The following is a 23,143-nucleotide window of genomic DNA, read 5'->3' as shown; positions in this document are numbered from 1 at the left end:
AGAACGCGGGTGTCTCGGGCGGCCATTTTAAATTGTGGCGGAGCGCTCTGAAAGTGCGATCTGCTGTTTCTGTCCGGAATATATTAAAATAGTCTGTTTGATTTCTCGGTATTATTATAAATTTCTAAAGTAGTAATGGGGAGGGTTTGATTAAAAGTATCCGGAAGTTTGTCTTCATGAGCTCATATTAATGCTCATGTAAACTAAATATTATATAAGAAGGTTTATTTTCTTTGTTAAATTCGTTTGATTAATAACATGTATTTAAGTTACTGTTAAGAACCAGTGTGTCAGTGTAAATTAACTTTAAAAAAAATTCTCATTCACGTGACCCCACTCCTTCTTCTGTCTCGTGTTAAGCAGTGGGCTTGTCAATCTGGCAGTCGTGAAAGAACCCGAATCAATGGGGCTTGGATAGGGTAACCCTATCTGGCGCCTTTTGATTACAAAAATTAACAATGAACGAGCTCCATGGGTTGTTCGTGGGTCAAAAGAGTGTAACCCATGAACTCGGTTTACTCCGGTGTTGGTGTCGCGGTAAGAAGGAGGTAAGTGGTAGCCATTTTGTAACTGGGTTCCAACCTGGGCTATCTCCTGTCAGGTCGTTGTTAACGGTAAGAATACAGACAAATTTGGAAAACCTGGTTACACCATATATAAATTGATTCAATCAGGTATTCGGCTGAAGGATACCGCATCACAGATCCATATTCAAGTTTTGATTTAATTAGCGCAAAGTATGGAAAATTCAATGCAGTCAGGGTTTTAAATGAAAGACAGGCTTTTACCGGAAATCCTAGCACCATATTGATTTATTCGAGTAAGTAATCAATGTGAAGGTTAAAACGCAACGCATTACCCATATTCAAGCTCATGTCATGTATAAAGTTGACCTCCAGAACGTACCCGTCTATTTTATATTAAAAATTGATAACTCTGCGAGGAAAACATTACCTTACATTTTGTAAAATTAATATCCAGTGAATTTTCGGCGCACTATTTAACAAAAATGTTGATATTTTCTTGTAGTTCCAAACATTCCTGGATATTATCGATAAAATATTATTAAATTATAAATAAAGAGGGCCAAAATCAGAGCCATGTGGTACACCTGAAGTAGGAGTAAAAAAATAAAGAGTAGCCGTTGTATTCCACAATGTGTTTGCGATCAATTATATGAAAGTTTATAAGCTTGAGAAGTTTGTCAGGCACGCCAAGATTTCCTACCTTATCTACTGTGACAATATGATTTATACAGTCAAGGGGTTTAGGGATTAGGTTGATGCCAGCGGTGAGCTCATTAAAAAGTTTCCACAAGTTTTTCAGTAGCTCTTGTTTAGAGATTTGAGTGGTATCGTTGAAGAGAATTCGTGGTTCTAAAAAAAATCCTGGAATAACAAGAGGAGGCGGCTTATACATGCCAATAAACATGTGGCGACAAATAATATATGAAAAGAGTGTCATTGGAATGAATGGCACCTGAAACAAAATACCTCAGATACTAATGAGCCCGAGTGGAGAGTCTCACACGATGACTGTGTGGGGCTCTACACTTGTGATGATCGCTAGAGATTGATTAGCAACCTGGGTCAGAGCAGTGTTGCGAAACAAACGTCTTACTCAAATAAATAATACGGGAATTCTAGATCAATCTAAAATTGTATACCCTTTCCCCAACATTACTCCCTTAACGTCTTTTCAGACTAGATGGAGCTATAAATAAAAAAAATTTTTAATCAATTTTTTCTGAAAAAAGATTTTGTTCAGTCACCCACGATTAAAAGTTTATTCTTCCAGATAATGTACAGACAATATTTAATTATACAATGTACAGACAACGTACAGACAACGTACAGACAATATTTTATTAATTTTAGACAGCTCTAAAAATTGTTCAAATAGTGACAGACTAGTCAAAACTTCAAAAAATAAGTTGACGTCTTAAAGTTAAGTTTCATGTGGTATCTACCTGGCTAATATAATAAAAATATGTTTTCAAGAGTAGCTTTAATAGCAACGAGGTATACTTTAGGCAATACCTGACTAATAGGGGTAAAGTCTAACAAGAAGCAGACAATTCTAGTCTTAGTGGCAATAAGGATGCCACTACCCTCTTTGTTTAAGCTTTCATATATGTAAATATAAGAAAACTCACAACAACAAAATTCAGCAGTATTATTGATTTGAGGATTTAGCCAAGTCTCAGACACATTCAAAATATCGTAGTTAAAAATATCAGGGGATGTTATAAGAGATTTTAGTTTATTACTCATGCCTCTTAAATTTTGATAATAAATTCAAATATCCTTTAAAAGTGTTACTTCGCCGGAGTGAGTATGAGTAATACCTAACCTGGAGTTGTGTACTGAGTAATTACTTAGCGACAATGAGTTGTAGTAGTTACTTTGGGCTTTCCCAGAAGAAACACAAGTTTCATATCTTTTTCTCCATGAGCTGGCCATTCCTCTATGATTTTCTTCATCTCGCTGAGACTCGCTCGATACACTGGGGTCCTATAGGGTGCGAGATTCATCTCCATTATAGAATCCGTCTGTTGACGCTGTTTCCTCAATTTTCAAGATTTTTGGAGCATAGTTTGTGCAGCTTGTTCGGACTTGAGAATTATTTCTGTGGGGCATGGAGGTCCAGATGTCTGTGAATTTTTACGAATTCTTGAGTATTTAGTAGATTTCTGATTTAAATCGTTTGAGATATTTGAAAGGAAGTTGTTAATAAAATCAATTAGGCTAGGAACAGACTGGGAGATATCAGGAGATTATAAATGATGTTTTCGCTGAAAAAAATACCTTGCGTTTTTTTACCATCATCTTATCATATTTTACCTAATTACTTTTCTGGGAATTCTTCATAATAACCACAATAGAATTTAAATATTTGCCACGCTTCAATGATGCTGCTAGTGGAAAAAATACGCTTTATAAAATAGTGACGAGTCTGGCCACAGTGCGAACACCACGGACTCGATGAGGGAATCATCGAGTTTAGTTCTCTTCGGGACGTCAGTAAGAAAAGAACTGTGTTTCTCCCGCGCTCTGACATATGCAGCGAGGCAGTATAATCTCATCTGTCGAACCATGATCACATCTCTTCGTCCCGTACACGTTTTTCAAAGAATGCGTTCGCCATCGAAACCGATTCCTTTTGCGGTATAGGACGTTAGTCCGCAAAGACCACCCTAAACAGAAAGTTGGTCAAACGTAGCAGCCTCGCCTTGGAGATTCCGCCGGTCCACCACAGGAGGTGGTTTTAAGTGATCGCAGGTAACCTTATTGTCGACTTGATCTCTTTTACTAGTTACACTATGAATTTCTGCCAATTCAATCTAGTTTCTGTCTGCCTTATGCTCTTCCTTTTTCCTCCGGTTTTTTTTACAGGGGTCGAGGTTATTTCTTTTTCCTTCGGTTCTTTTACCAGGATCGAGGGTCTTTTTTCTCTCCTACGGTTCTTTCAGAAATATCGAGGTTCTCAATCATTCTAACCTACGCTCCTACGGTTTTTTCGTAGGATCGAGGTTCTCTTTATTCTTTCTAATCTATTACCCTACGGTTCTCTAACAAATATCAAGGATCTCACATTATCTACGGTACTTTTAGAAGGATAGGGGTTCTAAAGATGCTGGTTTCCGTTCCTTCGATTCCTACTCAGGTATCGAACTTCATCTTCACACTTATGCTCCGAAACTAAAACTGTTATTCCATCGGTTCTCAAACATTCTAACCTACTCTCCTACGGTTCTTTTGTAGGATCTAGGTTCTCTTTATTCTTTCTAAACTATTATCCTACGGTTCTCTAACGAAGATCTAGGATCTCACTTTACCTACGGTACTTTTAGAAGCATAGGGATTCTAAAGCTGCTAGTTGCCGTTCCTTCGATTCCTACTCAGGTATCCAACTTAATCTTCTCACTTGTGCTCCGAAACTAAAACTTTTATTCCTTCATTTTTCGCGTGGGCAATCAAAAAAGGGGAAAATGTCTACATTGGAGTCATCTGTGAGTGCAGATGGAGCCCGCGAGAAAGAAACCGAGTCTTGAAAAGAGGAGAAGTGAGCAGCGGAACGCTCCACAAGAGTACAGGACGTCAGGTTGAAAAAAGACGCGGGCCCAACCGGAAAAATGGCTACGCTCGTATCTGTCATATCTTCAATCTACGAAAACAGGTATTTTACCGATATCAAATTCCACAATATCATAAAATTCTGATGGTGTTGAAGAATACGATCCCACTTGCCCGAGGTATAACGGCAGTCCTCTCCCAGCGCCTCGTTCCAATGAGATTTTTTCAATCGTCGAGACTAACCTAACGACGGGCCCTCAAGGAATTTGGAGAACTTATCTCTCCATCAGCTCACCCAGGTCCCTCTGTTTCAACTACCCGACCTTGGAGCCTTCTTCCTAGAACAGGAGCTTTTCCTGACCGAGGAAGCTCTTCAGGTTAACGAGGTGTCGACCCCACCAAATAAGGACCATTCGCCAATCCCGATTACCTTGGACGAAGAGGAGATTGGGAGAACCAAGAAGCCTTCCCTCTCGGAAGAACCTAGTTCACGGATCTCGGGTACTTTGACTAAATCCCTCGGAGCAGATAATTTTTTAGATCTCCAGACTCCTTCAATCCAACTGTCACCCCCATCTCTACCTGGATTGTCCCTCATTTACGCGGACTGACCCACGGCGAACAAAAGGGCTTCCCCCGAAAAGGTCTTTCGACCAACCACTATAGCGGCGGACATAACTTTCATTGATGGTAAGGCTGTCGTTAGTAAGCAAAAAAAGAATCGTAAGCGAAAAGCGAAGGGCGTCATCACAAAGAGGTAGAATATACAGCTCTGGAGCTACCTCCTTACCCGGTAGTTCAAGGACCTCCACAGTTACCCATGCATAGGCCTTCCCAAAAACAGCGAGCCTTGAGGATGGTTTTTGGTAATAAACGAAGACGACTCATCCTATCACCGCAACGTTGGATACCAGACCACCGACCTCAAAGACCCCAGCAGAGAACAAAGAGGCCCAATTCAGTTGTCGTACGACTTCCGAAAATATCATCGGATCCAAAATCTACACAGCATCGACACTCCACCGAATCCGTAACAAAACAAGCTCATAAGGGCTTGTTTTAAAAGACTCACCCCTTGAATCATTCTGCGGCGTCATGCTTCAAAGTGGCTCTATGAGTTAATTTGAATTAATTTAACAGTAAGTTTTTTTTTATTTTAAATTTGGATTCTAACCGGTTGTCTTCGGTATTTCATCCACTATTGGAAAGGAAATTGAAATTGAAAAAATCTTTCCATGTGGTTCTATTAGGCTCCCAGTGGGCAGAAACGTTAAAAAACATCATTAGAAAGGCACAATAACATCCTAAGTCAGTCCAAATAATGTTCTATAAACAAAAACCGTCATAGAAACGTTTTTAGGACGTTTCAATTACGTTCTTAAATTTCTTGCCCACTAGGCTTTCGTAAACCAATATGATTTTCGTTATATTTTTCTTATAGGTTCTAATCAGAACCAATGTGGTATTAATTTCCTCTTAATGTTACACGGAGAAACGTTTTAGTAGATTATTTCACGGAACTACTCCTTGATATTATCACGCCTTGGCACGAGAACTAAAATCTCAGAACCATTGCTTTTAAAGTAACGGCCTCGAAATTTAAAGCACGTAAAAGTTTTATATCTAAAATCACGCGCTTCCGTGAAATTGGATCTTGAAATTTCTTTCCGTGCAAAAAGTAGAAACTTGCTTCTCTGATAGACTGTCTTAAGATTATTAGCGGCTAAGCAAAATTAAATTAACTGGATCAAAATTCAGAAAGCAGCCTTCAAGGTTGCTCTATTAGGTATTTATTAGGTTTTATTTAAACGAAAGTTGTACAGGTACAAAATTGCATTTCTAATAGCTTCTATTAGGATAGTAAGTGGATAATCGGAATTAAAATAATTGGATTAAAATTCTATGTTTCTGTACAGAAAACAATATATTTTGGATAAACAAGTTTTTTTTACAATATACATTGTGGAAAATAAAATGAAAATTGAAATAAGTCAAAACTTGCCGCCAATGTGATTTGATAACTTATACATAATTTACAAATGTTTTCAATTAAGAATTATGAATTTTATTTTTAAATTAAAAGCCAAGTTAAAAACGTATGATATCAAATGAGATCAATCGCAAACTGTGTACCATAAACCTTTGTAATCGGTGTTATTTTTAATAGAATCGTCAAAACACATGTTTAAACAATGAAACTATTTATTAAGACTTGAACAATATATAAAATAGATATACAATAAACAGTTTCATAAAAGTTTGGTAATCAAGTATCATAATATTGCTGTACTAGGTATATCAAAATAGGAACGCATTCATTACCATATTCCTATAATCGATACGTATCTCCATTAAGAATAAAAATTCTCATGAAAGTAGCGTTATCATAATTTTGTACTGAATTTTGTCCTGGATTTTGTACGGCGGTAAATTACCGACAACCTGACCCTTCCAACTTTTGATGATGACTGGCACACACGACCTGCAGTCCCAGAGGTGACGGCAATGCTATATTGCATCATATATACTAACTAGAGAATACAAACCCCTCCCAAGCTTCTGGATATGGATACCCGTAGGCTGTAGGTATGCAGGTTTTTCTGTCAAAAGCAATAGGCTACCGCTCACGCGCCCGCTTGAGGGTTAATTGCACTGTTCTTTATTTTTTAACAGTTTTAGATCGTTTTTATCGGATAAAACTACAAAGAAAAAACGTATTGATCCCTTTGTGAAATAAATGAATATAAATTATTTGTTTTGCATATTTTAAATTGTTGTTTTGAAAAAGTTAGTCCTCACTTAAAACTGATATGAGTAAAAAAGTGTGATAAAAGAATTGGATAAATTAAACACTGTGAGTTTTACTGAAGTTTTTGTATAGAATATAAAGCTACCCCTTTATCATTGAGGCTATTATGTGTGTTTCACACATTTAAAAATGTTGTTTAAGAACTGTTGTTTCGCATTAAAAACTAGACAAAGAACTAGAATTAAACACCAAGATTATTAACGAATTTTTGCACTTGACGTTTCTTCATTGTTCATTATCTTTGGATACTTTATAAACTTTTAAATATTTGACGAAAAAAGAATATTGAGCCGTATTTGAAATAAGTAGCATTTAATTAGAAATCCTTATAAAATTTGTTTATTAAAGTTTTTCGAAATTGTTTTATTTGTCTTAGAACTACATATTAATAATCAGAAATATTGCTTCTTTAAAGAAACATTGATTTTAACAACTTTTAGTTTGAAAATCGCTGAAGCTCGCCGTATGACTTGGTACGACGCTAACTTAAAATAATTGGGCCAGCTTTTGTACCAAGATCCAAGTACATCGACAGCAAAATAACTAAGAGCGCGCGGTATAATACACAAGTTGTAGGTAGTATACGTTAGGTTCGACTCTTCAGCGAGGGCGATTTTTCAATGGGTTTAAGCGTGCTATTATACGTGTCAGAACCGTATTTGCGAAATTGTGTACTCTATAACTATACAAAATGAAGATTATATAACAATAAGTTAAGAAATTACTTTTTTTTCGTTAAGAAACCGTAATGAATACAAAACATTTTGAATCATAATTAGATCCACTGCGTTAGTTATTTCGCAACATATAAACTCAATTAGATAGGTAAAGCACTGCGAATTCCTACTATACAGTACATCAGATTCTAGTCGTTTCCAGTTTCGAATTTATTTAATACCAAACACAAAACCATATAGAAAGGGGATACAAAACTTGCTCTCAAAGGTAAAAGAACATAATACAAGGCAAACTTATTAGGTTTCTATATGGTGTTATATCAGGCATTTTTACTAAGTATGAGAGTTTAAACAGTCGCTTATTTTGGAATACTCTAATGCCTACTTGTATACTTACCAGAGGAAATTTCAGAAGCTTGCTAACGTCACTCGTGAGCTGGCCACGCATAAGTAAATATTCAATCACTTTTACTGCATGTTCTCTCTCTTCACTGGCAGCTTCTATGAAGAGCTTAACGAATCCTGGTCGGTTTACGGAGTCACGGGCAAAATGTGCACCCTACAAAAAGTTCAACATAACATAGAAATACAGAATACTTAAAAGCGAGTTATATAAAAAGCAAAGAATACTAAAAATCGAGGTTTAAAATTACATTTGGAACGAAATTCTGGACCGATTTTAGATTTTGTTTTGAAAAACTAAATTCTTCATAGATTAGTGAGAGCCAATTTCTGATATTTGTTTGTTTATTTATTTTTTGTGTTAATTCAAATAGCGAACAAAATTTCTAATTTTTAAAAATTAATTTCTCATCTCCTACAACAAAAATTTAAAAAAATTTTTTCGCCACTAGAGGTACAGGAGAGAAAAAATTGTGAAGGTAATGGTTATTAACAAATAATGAACATTAGGTGTTATTCGTCTTCAAAATATATTTCTGCCCTGCAATTATTGGCTTTTATTGTCAGGATGATAAGTAGCTATTAAAATTTAAGATTGGATATTATTATTTAATTATATAAACAAATGTACATCAATAAGACAATTTTTTTCTAATCTTATTGAAATTACAATGCCAATAATGTTTTATAGACAAATTTTTTCATGCACTACTAATCTTTTTTTAAAACAAATTAAGTAAATAAATCCACATTTCAAGCGTTTATAGGCAGCGAATAATTGTTCTTCATTCTATCCTTATTGAAATTATATTGCAAATGATGTTCTTTAGAATAATATTGTGATACAATGGAATCATTAAAATTTTATAAAAATTAAATAAAAAAATACACATTGTAAGGGTTTATGAAATCATGTTGGCAATGTTTTTTACATGCATCCTTATTGAATAATAGAATTTATATGATTTCTAAACAATTTATATGAAGAAGTGGACATTGTAGATATTATAATACACTTCCAAGAAGACGTCACCTTGTTTCTTCAGTAACCAGGCATCCAGGTCTAACATACCCTGGGGAGTGCCTTGGCGACTACGGGTGGTTCCAGATACGTGCGGCGCCCCTAGGCTTGTAAAAAAAACTTCCAAGGGTTATTTTGGTCCATCAATAAGGCGGTTGTCTATAACCCTTGGCTCTAGAAGAACTTCCAGAGGATGAAGTTCCTCTCCTCCTGAAGTCTAACCACCGTGCCCCCTTCAAAGTGGCCGGGATACCGGAACCGAACCCTTGGTTTGGCTGGTTCATAAAATTTGTCGTTTGCACACACTCCGTCTGCTTCAAATACTATTAGGTTCCCGGCAACCCCGAGGACCATGCGTCGTAAGTGATTTGTTCGTTCCCTGAAGGCTACACCTTCAGGTGCTCCTTGTAAATTTTTACTTTCTCCTAAGGCTTCCTCGTTGAAGGATTGAATACGGCCGGAATGTGTTGTGGATTCCCAAGAATCACCAGATCTGTATCTAAGGTTAGAGTCGTGGCTCGATTTTGGTTGGCGGTGATTGGTATCAGTGTTTTTCGAGCCAGCAATTGTCCGGCTCTGGCGGTTCTACGTTTCCTTAGGACTCGTCTCGGGCTGACGCCGGGTATTGGCGGCTGTTGGACCGTCCGCGAGGAAATAAAGATGTCGCTGGTTCATCGATAGTTTTTACCTCCTGGTGATGAGTGTCTCCAAAACCTTATCACCTCCAGGTGATGAGACTCACCTTTGAAGTTCACCTCCTGGTGACGGACGGCGTGTTGGTTCGGCGACTCCTGTCGTCCGGTTCGATTGCAGACTATCGACTCCTGCCGATAGTCGGTGACCGTGGTGTCCGGCTCTCTTCGTTGCTTTCACTATCCGGAGGAATTACTAGGCAGCTATTCTTGCGAACGACCCGGCGAGACCCTTCCAAGGGAGCCAAAGTTATAAGATTCAAGAGCAGTCAACTCTTCCCTAGGTACTATCTGACGGGACGACCCGGATAGAAGGGTTGACGGCCCTTGAGTGAGAGGACGAGTGCAAGAAATGGTTTAGAAGTTCGTACGTAAGAAAAGTCGCTCTTCAAAGAATGGGTTAAAAATTCAAGAAGCTGAAATTCCAAGAATAAGCGGATTTATTTAACTGTCTCCCTAGGCTGGACGCAGAGATCTGAAAGCCCTATATGTAACTCATGAGTCGGGAAGCAGAGTGAGTCTCGATAAGAAGAAGAAAAAGGGGTGGGGATGAGGGGGCCCCAACCATCGCCCCCTCTTGTGAGATCCAATGAACGGGAGCGGGCAGCTGGCGCGGCGAAGCCGCGGCAGTCGCGCGATCACGATTAGTGATCTCCCCGAAGAATGATCGGACTGGAAGAAGTTGTGCGTTATCCGTTTGGGGATTGTTACACAATCTGAGAGAAATTTGACATGACTGGAAATTAAAGTGACGTTCATTGTGTGTGGAAAAAAGCCCGCAAGTGGGAAAAAAACCACAAAAATCTCTTAATTTATTTTATAGAAGAAAATATGAGATAAGAAGAAGAGAAGGTAGTGGGGGTATAGAGACGAAAAAAAGAAAGTTTCTAGTAGGTCGGGGTTGGCAGGGCTACTTCAACCTGGGTGACTTATTTCATAAGAAAGCCTTTTGGCATCGCGTGTTTGCGAAATGGATCAAAACTATATTTCCCTTAAGAGGAAATATGTTCAAAAGGTGATGATAATGCAGATTCGTAGAATTTAATGGCGGTTTCTTTAATATACTCTTAAATGTATGGTGGTTGAAACTCTCTGTAAAGGACAGAGTTCTTAGGATATCTGGGAGTTTTTGCGATACGTCTGAGAAATTTTTTTTGTATGATTTGAATGTGATTGATATTACTTTTTAACGCACCTCCCCATATTGTACATGCATAAGTTATGATAGGTCGGATAAAAATTTTGTAGATTAGGAGTCCATATTCGGGTTTTATACTAGAGTGTCTATTAATAATGGGATTTAAGCGCCAGAGAACCCCGCAGCGTGCCCTTTGGTTTCATGGATATGCTGCTTCCCATTAAGACTTTTATGAAGTTAACGCTTGGTATTTTATGGAATTTTTCCATTCTATTGGTTCGTTAAACATTTTGGGTGAATCTACTTTAACTGGTCTTCTAACTGAAAAAAGAATTGATTCTGACTTTGTTACGTTTATTTTTATTCTCCATAGTTTAGCCCAAGCCTCGATGACTTCAAGAGCTTTGTTAAGTAGTTTTAAAATTTTTGGAATGGACCAGGAAAAAATGAATAACGCGGTGTCATCTGCATATAGTCCAATTGAAACTTCGGGGACCTCAAGGATGTCGTTTAGGTAGATAATAAAGAAAACCGGTCGTAGAATGCTGCCTTGGGGCACACCCGCTCGGATGAGTTTCTCTTTTGAGAGTGTCTGGCCTATTTTGACTGAAAATTTTCTGTTAGAAAGATAATATTTTATAAATAGGATGAGCCCTCTTGGGAAATTGTAATTTATTAGTTTTTTAGCAGTGCTGTATGCCAGACACTGTCAGAAGCTTTTTCTACATCGAGGAAAACAGCTCCAGTATGTTTTCTTCGATTGAAATTTAAGCTAATAGCTTCGGTGAGCTTGAGCATCATGTGCTGCGTAGAGTGACCTTTTCTAAAACCGTATTGTTGCGGTTTAAGGATGCTGTTTTCTTCGAGGTGAAAGTTTACGCGAGTGAGTATTATTTTTTCAAAGATTTTGCTCATTGTATTGAGAAGACTAATGGGCCTCTAGCTGGTTAGATGATATGGATCCTTGCCTTTTTTCTGAAAAACTAAAATGTGAGCTATTTTCCAAGGTTCAGGGAAGTAGCTTAGTTTAATACAGGAATTAAAGATAAGAGCAAGGAGTTTCAGGCAAGAGATGGCAAGCTTTTTGATCGTATAGCTCGTCATGTGGAGCGAAGATACTTTCATAATTTTCCGCTAGGAGATTTGCTTTATCGACAGGAGAGAGCGCGAACGTTTGGTCTGGATTTTTGAGAGGGGGAATATTAGTTCGCGATTTTGTTAAGGCTTTAGTCATACGATACATAGAGTTATCCTTGATTTGAAGTTTACCGACTTCTTTATTCCAATGTTGGCATCTGTTCTCTTGAACTTTAATTGCTATAGTTTTCCTAAGGTGGTTATTGACGATTTTAAGGATACAGCTTTAGTTTTTTCATGCGTTCGGCAGAGTTTATTGTGAGTGTGGATCAGGTCTTCAATCTCGGGGCTGAGAGGTGAATCGTATTTGTTAATATTAGTCTGAGGGGTTGAGTTGCATGTTTGCCAGTTTGCTTTTACAAAATTGTAGCGAGGTAATCATTTTTGATGAATTCCCGAGAAAGAGTCTGGTAGAGCGAGACGACGGCAAATGGGTTTCCATGGATTTTTATTTGTATAGCCGTAGCTTCAAATACTTCAAGTTCAGGAATTTTTAGTTCGTGATGGTCAATACTTTCTTTAATTAAGATCGCGGTACCTCTGTTCGTGTTATTTCGGGTATAGTTTGTAGCCGCGAACTAGATTAATTTTTAGGGATTCACGTAGTAAAGTTTCGCTAAGCATGCAAATGGCAATGTTATTCTTGTGGCTAATTCATGTCTTTTTTTGAAGATTCACTGAGCGTTCCAAAAAAATATTTTTACAGAGTTATTATTGACGGCTGCCATTTTTAAAAGCAATTGATAATATACTTGTTATAATCTCAGCTGTTTGTTTGATAGCTTCATTCGTACTTATATTTCCCCCCATTATTTCGGTTGTTAAAGTCATGGCTTTTTTATTAGGTCAACTAGGTCAACTTTTATGTCTTGAGAGGGTACATTCCGAACTGCAGCAATTATTTGAAGAAAGTTACTCTCTGCAATGTGATGAGTTGCGGCAGTAGGTTTTTTAGATTGGGTTTCAGTCTGTTTTTTATCTTTCGGTGTATTTTCGGTCTTAGGCGTGCCTTTTGAGGCGACGCCGCGCCAGCCGCCCACTACCGTTCATTGGATCTCACAAGAGGCGGCGATGGTTGGGGTCCCCTCATCCCCACCCGTTTTTCTTTTTCTTCTTACCGAGACTCACTCTGCCTCCCGACTCATCACAGTTACGTATAGAGCTTCCCGCTCTCTGCATCCAGCCTAGGGCGACAGTTAAATAAATCCGCTTATTCTAGGAATTTCTGCTTACTTATTGGATTTTTAACCCGTTCTTTGAAAAGCGACTTTTCTTACGTACGAACTTCTAAACCATTTATTGCACCCGTCCTCTCACTCAAGGACCGTCAACCCTTCTATACGGGTCGTCCCGTCAGATAGTACCTAGGGAAGAGTTGATTGTCTTTGAGTCTTATAACTTCGGCTTGCTTCGAGGGGTCTCACCGAGTCGTTCGCAAGAATAGTTGAATCGGTTTATGGTTTAATCAGAGCGGCGTTCGTTGGTAATTAGCGCGCCGTTCGCATGAGTGCGTGATTTGCTTATTATTCATTTCTCTCTCGGTGTCCAGCGTTACACTTTGTCTCTTATGAATATTGCCTTATCCTATAAGCACCTCGACCTATGTAACCCTATATAACGAAATTAAACCATATAATAATATTACACTCTAGAGAATAATATTCGTCAGATAATAATGATGCACTGTAAGAATAATTACAACATAATATAATGTTAATACCGGTAGAAGCATTTATGAAAATAGAAAAAAATTATAATATTACAAATATATAAATATTATATTCAGGTGTACACACACATACACACACATTACACTTCTTAAATTTTGTACACGAAGAGGTTACCATGTTAATTTTAGATACTGATCCTAAAATATTTATGGTTTATTAGATGTTTTATTCAGTAAAAAATTAAAAATTTGAGTACTCTGGACGGGATAGACATGTCAGTGGTTCCATATAAAACAATTTGGGTTAAATTTGTATTTGGCTAGAATTGATAGCCATTCATAAATATAAACTAACTTATTAAATCGATTGCACTGAATGATGTAAAGATTTGCAAACACCAAATCATACCATTCTTCGACCGACCATGCAATAATGAATTGTAGAAAAATTATTTCTTCAGTCCTACGGTCACGGCAAAATAAAAACAAATTAGAGCTATCAATTTAACTCCATTTATTTTTAGAACAAAAATTAAAACTTCGACGACGTTTTGGCATCACTGCGTGCCTTTTTCAGAGTATGTAAACAATAATTATAATAAGCTAATACATAATAAAAATAAATATAAATAGTTTAAAAGAAGTTATTATTTATGAGTAAAAAATATTTTAAACAATAATACCTTAGTTTAAAAATTTTTCTAAGCGAAACAACAATCATTCCAAATTTGAGGCAATACGTGGCAATTTTTTTGGTGTCATAATTAAAAATAGCTTATACGTTATTAAAGTTTAACAAAAAGTAAAACTCCTAATAATTATTGAGGATGAGTGAAAAGAGATAGCTTAAAAATTTGAAGAGGCTTTTTCAGCGTAAAAACTATATTATTAACGATTATGAAACCGTTCTAAGTGTTTTGGAAACAACGACGAACATATGACTAGTAGATAAATAAGGCGGTAAATCTTTGATAAAGATAAAGTCAGTATATAAAGTGAAATACAATGATTGGCCAAGATTCCATAGAATTACTGATGAGGAAGCGCGAACATAAATTAAATTTAAAGATTTAAAGAAACATTTTTTTGTAACTAAAATAAGATGTTAAATTTTTTTAATTAACTTCGTAAACGTTCAGAAAGACCTTCTATATACGGTAACTTAACTTTTAAATCAAATTTATTGTAAGTATCAATCCATTTATTTTTATTTTTAGTACTGTTATAAATTTCACGCACACGCTCAACGATAATGTCATTAATTAAAGGAAGAGGATAGTTGTTAGATACTAATGTTGTTTTTAGTTGATTTAAATTTTCTTTTCTATATTGTACGTCACTCAATTTGACACATCTATCAACTAAACCTTTGATTAAAACGATTTTATGACCAAATAAATTATGTGAATTGTAATTGAGATATCTCCCAGACCAAGGCGGGTTTTTATACCAGTTAGTTAGTCAAGAACCATTTGAAGCATTAATTATTTGTAAATTGTATTGATACTTACAATAAATTTGATTTAAAAGTTACGTTACCGTATATACCAGGTCTCTCTGAACGTTTACGAAGTTAATTAAAAAATTTTAACACCTTATTTTAGTTAGAAAAAAATGTTTCTTTAAATCTTTAAATTTAATTTATGTTCACGCTTCCTCATCAGTAATTCTATGGAAACTTGGCCAATCATTGTATTTCACTTTATATACTGCTTTTATCTTTATCGAAGATTTACCGCCTTATTTATCTACTAGTCATATGTTCGTCGTTGATTCCAAAACACTTAGAACGGTTTCATAATCGTTAATAATGTAGTTTTCACGCTGAAAAAGTCTCTTCAATTTTTTTAAGCTATCTCTTTTCACTCATACTCAATAATTGTTAGGAGTCTTACTTTTTTTTAAAACTTAATAACGTGTAAGCTATTTTTAATTATGACACAACAAAGTTGACAGGTATTGCCTCAAAAATTGGAATGATTGTTGTTTCGCTTACAATTCGTTTTAAACTAAGGTATTATTTTAAAAATATTTTTTACTCATAAATAATAACTTCTTTTAAAATATTTATATTTATCATGTATTAGCTTATTATAATTATTGTTTAGATACTCTAAAAAAGGCACGCAGTGATGCCAAAACGTCGTCGAAGTTTTAATTTTTGTCTTAAAAATAAATGGAGTTGAATTGATAGCGCTAATTTGTTTTTATTTTGCCGTGTCCGTAAGACTGAAGAAATAATTTTTTTACAATTCATTATACATGTTTTTTTTTTATTTTTTGTCAACATGTTTTTAAAAGTCGGTAGTGGGATAAAAACGAGTAGATATGTCCCTCTTGCTTAACACGAATTACACTATTATTATCCTGATTTTTTAACCGCTTTCTTATAAAAAAAGCAAGAATACCGCCATTTCTCTATTATCCTAACATAAATACGATGTAGAACGCTTTATTTTCGTCCATAAATGCCTGAAGTTTATGTTTGCTTATATAAGTTGTTTAAAAAATGAACAAATAGAGATTAATAAAAAAATTTCATCATGACGCATCATTCGGAATATAATTTTAAAAATAATAAAAGAAAAACGATTACATTTTTATCAGAAATATACATTTGTTTATATGATTTTTTTATAAAATATACGATTAGTGATGCATGGCAAAATTTTATCCATGAAGTGTAATTGCTAAACAAAAATTCAACAACATTACAAGAAAAATTGATTTCTGGTCGATTAGAAAAGCCTACAATGTGAATATATTTATATAATTTGTTAAAAAAAACAAACAAATTTTGATGAGTTTTAACATTTTTTCAGAAAACATCATTTGTTATATAATTCCCACAAAACTGAGAAGAAAACAATTTCTTTCTGTCTATAAAAGTCCGCGATGTAAATTTGTTTATATAATTTGTATAAATAATTCATTTATAACGTTCGGTTTAAAATTTTAATGGACACGTATTATCCTAAAGAAGAAATCAATCAATTTCAGAGCAAAATTGTACTTTGAAGACTGATAACCCCTAATGTCGATTATCCATAAGTTGTTGATAGAATCTGTTTATACCCATTAGCTTTATAAGTTAACCACTGATTTTCTTTCTTATATCTCTGTGCATTGAATTCAAGGGAGAGGAAGCATATGAAAATAATTATTTAGCAGATAAAAAAATGAAATTTAAATCGACCAAAGCTCCAAAGCCCTGGGGGCACGCCCGTAGATATTCTCGGTCAAGATCTCTTAGACGCATGGGCGTCCCTATGGCATTTCCTGTGAGAGATCTGGTCATAGTTTCTGAAACGTACAGGTTCTGTTGATGGATCAAGGCGCTTACTGAATTCAGAGCTAGGGGAAGGGTGAGGCACTTAACAAAAAAGCGGTTACTGGAGAAGGCTCTTTGTGAGAGTGTCATTTAACTGAATTTAATGAAAAATTTAACTTTCATTTAATTGTTACATTTTCTTTGGCGGACTGGTTTATTCAGGCTGATAGAACACTCACAGGTTATTTCTCTAACGGTATAGAGCTTTTTCGGCCCATAGAAAAGTCTAAAATTTAAGCTTAAAATTAGTTTAAGTGGCTGCTTGAGTTAGTTTCAGTTGTTTCAGAGCAGCACTATCGCAGGGAGCAGACAATTTCGAACTTCTACAGGTCTGCGGGTAAACCAGATTGCATGATTACCGGCAGAAAAAGTTAGAGGTCAAACTTCTGCTGACTTGATCAGCTGTTATACTCGTTACATGGCCTTAAAAAATTTGCGCCAATGATTGACTTATTAAGAGACGCACCCTTATAAGATGTGCATGGTGCACAACATTTTTGTGCATGTAAGAGGTTTTACTGATTACCATTTTTGAAGCCATTATTCCGAATAATGGAGAAAACTGTCATATATTGAACGTTGTTTTTGTATATAGAACAAATTTTTGATCAATAAATGGAAAAAAGCATAATTGCCTAATTTTCTGCTCAAATTATTTCAAATAAAGAAAAGTATTGTTCAAAAAAGAAGAAAATATGATTAAAATTCTTTTTACTTGAAAAAAAACAAAAATATTTTGAAAATAAATAAATAAAAATGAACAAAAAAAGAGAGAAAAAGAAAACGTGGGGATAGATACTAGCCACCTCCTCGTTAGTTATTCCTGGGTTCAGCAAAGAGTGAGGTGCGAATTTTTTGACACCGATAACCCTCTGCTGATACCCTGGCGGACCGAAGGAACCTAATGGAGCCTCTAGAAAGTACCCGTAAAGACCCCATTGGGTCCCCATTCGGTTCCTTTTTTAAAAAACTCGAAAAAATAGCAAAATCAACTTTTAAATTGTTGAAATTCGGATTCTACGTTAAAATTTTCTATAGAAGGTCACGGAACAATTGCAATAGGTTTTTTTTTGCAACGGTCAAAAGTTTAAAAAAATATAAGACGTATAACACCTGTTGACTGCTACTTAAAGACGACGCGTTTGAAGTGTAGCAGTCGACAGGCGTTATACGTCTTATATTTTTTTTTAACTTTTTACCGTCGCAAAAAAAAAACTATTGTGATTATTCCGTGACCTTTTATAGGGAATTTTAACCCAAAATCCGAATTTCAACAATTTAGAAGTTGATTTTGCTGTTTTTTCAGTTTTTTAAAAAGGAATCGAATAGGGACCCAACGGGGCCTTTACGGGTACTTTGTAGAGGCTCCATTTAGTTCCTTCGGTCCGCCAGGGTAATCGTTGGTAAAAATAGATGTAATGCTTTCACAATGATTCATTTTGATAAAAAGAGATATTTCAGGTTCCAATCATGTTCAAAACTGCGAATTGTGTCGACGTTTCATGAACATTGAAGTTCTCTTCTTCAGGGCTATCCTGAAACTCAGGTATCAAGTTATGTTGTTTTTAGGTCTAATTTTTACGATGCCTAAGATTGGCCAGAGCGCCCTACGGTAGGGGCGGGTCGAACCTAATTGACCAATCAAGTGTTTTTTTTAATACCCGGGAGGAAGGAAAGCCAAATCGGCTTGGTATTATATCCATTGTCCCTATTGATATTATTACGTTGTTTTAAGATTTTAATTGCTTCTACATGTAGTTGTTCTATTTTCGCAGGTGGTTGAAATATGGTTTGGATTTTGTGTTTCTTGAGAATTCTTCCTATTTGTTCTATGACACCTTGGATGTTGGGTAGGATGGTGCGTGTGTTTCTGTCACTTTCTTTAGTAGGTTGTGTTGACTTATTATTTTGAGCGTCTTTTCTTATTGCTTTATCAATTTGTTTGTGTAATCGTTTTGTGTTAGGATTTGTTTCACGTTTCGTAATTCCTTTTGTAAATTATCTTTATCTGTTACGTACGTATCCGTTGGTATGGGTGGGTTTTCTGTAAAGTGCATGTCCTAATGTGTTATCAGATCTTTTGTAAACTAGTACATTCAAGAAAGGCAATTTTCTGTTTTGTTCAATTTCTATGGTGAACTGTATGTTAGAATGTAATCCATTGATGAAATCGAAAAATTGATTTAGTTCGTCCAGTCATTGTCACCAGATGACAAAAGTGTCTTCAACGTTACAGAAACAAAATTCCCGTTTAAGCTTGGATTGGTTAAAGATTTTGGTCTCTAGATGTTTCATAAAGATGTTGGCTATTACAGGTGAGATTGGGAATCCCATTGCACTGATTTTGGAGATGCTATAAAATATCATAACGGACGTCCCCGGACTCTTTTTTGAGGGATAATAACACAAACAATTTATTGTGCTAAATAAAAATGTTATGCATTGTTTTGAGGTTACGTCGTTTTTCATCTCTGCCTTTCCGATAATTTGAAAATTATTGATGAAATAAGATTTTTAATTGCCTGCAAACAAGGTTAGTTCCGGGAGATTAGTTACTATGTTTATTTGTAAGTCCAAAGTTTTCGGCCAAAAATATTGTGTAGTTTGGAAGTAACGCTCGGGAGAATTGTAACATACATAACCTCGAGAAATACACACGTTGTTGGCAAAATCAAAATTTTTTGAAAAATAAGCACCAAAAAAGTGTGCGGGAACGTCCGTCAGCATGCTCGCTATTATTTCCCAGATTTTGACGACAAAATATTTCTTATCCTAGGAGAAAAGCCGGGGCAATCTAACACTGAAAAAATCGATACAAATTCCTAAGCGCTATGCAAATTAATCACATTTTGCTAAATTAAAACTTTTTTGAATTAACCTACAAAAAAGTGTGTGGGGACTTCCGTTAACTTGTGCGCTATCATTTCCCAAATTTTTAAGACAAAATATTTATTATTCTAGAAAAAAAGCCGGGGAACCTAAAACTGGTAAAATCGACAATTTTCTAAGTATCACATGCCCTTAAGTTTGAGGAGAGAACTTGGGCTTGGCGTAAAATGTTGGCCGTCTTAACTGGTATGGCATTCGATTTTTCGGGTGGAAGGAATATATTGTCGATTTCAAATTACTGATTATTTCTGCTTTCGGCATTTTGGAAGAAGCTACTGCAATATTATGTACTTTAGATAAGGCTGAAATGATTTCATTGCTAAGAGGTTGTTCAGAGATGTTTTTTACTGTATCAGTTAGTGGTGTCTGCCTTACTGTAAGTAATTTGTCAAATTTTATTTTTTGTTTTTGAGTCGAAAGATCTTTAAAATGTAGCGATGAGTCAAAAAATATGCGGTCCAATGTATACTAAATGTCAAATCTAAGGGTGTTTGATAAGGAAAAGTTGATAAGGAAAAGTCATAGAAAAAAAATATCTTTCCATGATAACATAGAGAAGCAATCGAACTCTTAAAATACCCTAATAACATCAATAAGGAAAATGAGTTTAATACCAATCCGATTTCGCTTTCCGTCCTCCCGGGTTAAAAAAAAGACTTGATTAGACAATCAGGTTCGACCAGTTCCCACGGTGGAGCACTCTAGCCAATCAGAGGCATTGTAGAGAGTCTACATAAGATCACCATAACCTGATACCTCAGTTTTAGGTTAGGCCTGAAGCAGTAAACTGCAATGCTCATGAAACGTCGGCACAATTCGTAGTTTTGTACATGATTGGAACCCGGCCTATCTCTTTTTATCAATCGCTGGTGATGATTAATCATACGTATATGACAATTGTGAAATTTTGAGTTTTTCAATTTCGACCTCAAATTCGAATTCTGCAACATTTTATACTTTATAGACGTATTTTAATATCCAGATCACTCTACTAATTCTAGCTTAAGGAAAGCAAAACTCCTATGACACGGAGGGACGCGTCATTTTGGATCGACCATCTTGAATGTTGTAATTTCGATCACAAAGTTGAATTCAGTAACATCGAAAACCCCTTTGAAAACTTTTTGGTTGTCAAATTACAGAATTGATGCCAGTTAAAATGGAGAAACCACCCAGCATGTTCGAAGTTTAGGCGTTACTTTTAGTCCGCCATCTTGAGTGTTGCAATTTTGACCTAAAATTCAGATTTAGCGACATCCAAAACCCCTAATGAGCAATTCAACTTTCGAATTACTTCACTAATTCCAATTCAAGCGTGAAAACAACCCCTCAAATACGACTGGTTGTTTCTACCCTTTAAACTTGAACCTTTGCGAAAACTCTCAAATTTTCATCCAAATCGGCGGGGGACATTTCCGTACTGTTACTTTTTATAGTATGGCAGTTAATAAGAAGAATACTTCAAAAAATTTTAAATATATGCATAACAAATATGGCATTAATATAATTCTTAAAAAATGATTTCTTTAACAAAATTTTATTTATTGACGAACTTTTTTAAATCGCTTTTAAACCAATTTTTCTTCTATTATGTGATTTAAGTGAATATTTATTTTAACCTATAGCAAATTAAAAAAAAAAGACAGTTTTTTCTCTTTTTTATGAAAAATCTATTCTATTTGTTTCCGGCATACTTTAGGTCATCAGCCCGCTGATTAAAAATGATTTTATTGGCACAGTAGAGCAATTTACTGAAAGGGTTTCTATATATATGGGTAAACCAGACTGCCAGAGCAAAGGTCTCACGTAACTGAAAGATTTTTCTGATGGCCCGCTGTTATTTCATAGACAAGGATTTAAGCTAAGAGCCTGATTTTTCTAACGGCCTACTATATATACATCAGGATTAAGCGAATTTGACCCTTTTCGAAATAATTGCGCTGGCATATTTGAAAATTCAGTAAAAATAAGGCAAGAAATCAGCTGTTGTTGCAGTGACGTAAAAATAAATTTTAAAGTGAAATGAATAGCTGGCGTCCAAAAAGGGGTAGCCCACATTTTTTTCATAGGAGACAAGAAAAACGTTCGTATTTTGCCATTTTTATACTTTAAACAAAAACAATCAATTTTATGTTAGGTGGTCACTCTATACGCACTGTCTACAAATTTGAGGTCATTATTGACAAAACTGTGGGTTTCATAGCTCGGTGGGGTAACCCCAGAGGTAGTTGGCGGCCTAAAAGGGATAACCCATATATCGAGTGTCCTTTACTTTCATATTAATTTAAGAACAACGTAATTGATTTATCGGTGGAATGATTTCATATTATAAACTAGTATATAAAAAAATGTAATTACAATTGATGAAGTCCTTTTTTGTAATGAAAACATCGTGTGATTTGAAACGAAAAGATATATACTCATGGCTTTTCACGGTTGAAATATAATATATTTATGTTTTCCGTTTACGAATTTCATAATTTCAATGTATAAAAAATGCGTAAATGTGTATGAGAAATCCTTGAAACATGAAAAAAGTAAAGGCTAGTTGAAATCAATTTGAGAAACTGTGATTAACTTTAAAAATAGAAGAATATAAATAAATGTATTGAAAATTAATGTTAAGTTTGATTTATTAAAGACATGTGAAACAATCAAATTAAGAAACATTTTTGAAAACCAGCCCGCAATATTACAACTTTTGTATAATAAAATACAAATACAATAACAGAGTGACAAAATATATCATGGATTCGGGTTTGCCTTTAGTACGCACGCGTTTGACTTTCAGTTTCTCGTACTTCTCATTACTTTGAAGCGGGTCGGGGTGATTTTCACGCGATCGCATTTTTCTCAGCCAATTTTAACGTTAAAAGGGTTACAATTTTACCAAAATGTTTATAAAACTGTGCTGACTAACCAACTTCCTTGTGAAGAACAAAAAATAGCTAATGAATATATGTAGAAACTGAGAAATTGAGCGGTACTCACCTGACTTAATAATTGTTTATACGCAGCTGAAAATGTGACACATGATATCGATAAAACAGATCCTTGTATATGTCCAGGTACCAATAAGGTACAGTCTAAAACAGACGCATGGCAACCAGATGCACTTTTTACTTTTAGAACCTCGGAATAATATAAAGAAATGCATAGCTTCCATAAGAGTCAATAACGGATTATCCCCTGTTTGCCGGTAGGTACGAGGGTAGTTCAATAAGTCCTTAGAATGACCAACAGATGGCGCACGAATCGCTCCAAATCATCTGTTTTCAGTCAGCACCACTCCCGACTAGATA

General features: G+C 35.5%; 1 protein-coding gene across 3 annotated transcripts in view; it reads right to left on the bottom strand.

Annotated features, from left to right (window-relative positions):
- The window catches only part of LOC117167432 (ferritin subunit), a 94,985-nt gene that overhangs the window by 55,566 nt on the left and 16,276 nt on the right, over positions 1–23,143 (bottom strand). For all 3 annotated transcript variants that reach the window (XM_033352359.1, XM_033352360.1, XM_033352358.1), the window contains exon 3: positions 7,960–8,121. In XM_033352359.1, coding sequence (XP_033208250.1) covers positions 7,960–8,121 — 162 coding nt within the window. The remainder of the gene's footprint in view (positions 1–7,959; positions 8,122–23,143) is intronic.

The sequence above is a fragment of the Belonocnema kinseyi genome, chromosome 2 (genome assembly GCF_010883055.1).
Source record: "Belonocnema kinseyi isolate 2016_QV_RU_SX_M_011 chromosome 2, B_treatae_v1, whole genome shotgun sequence".
Taxonomy (NCBI): domain Eukaryota; kingdom Metazoa; phylum Arthropoda; class Insecta; order Hymenoptera; family Cynipidae; genus Belonocnema; species Belonocnema kinseyi.
The sequence above is the reverse complement of the archived record's forward strand: the minus strand, read 5'-3'. Positions and strand labels throughout refer to the sequence as shown.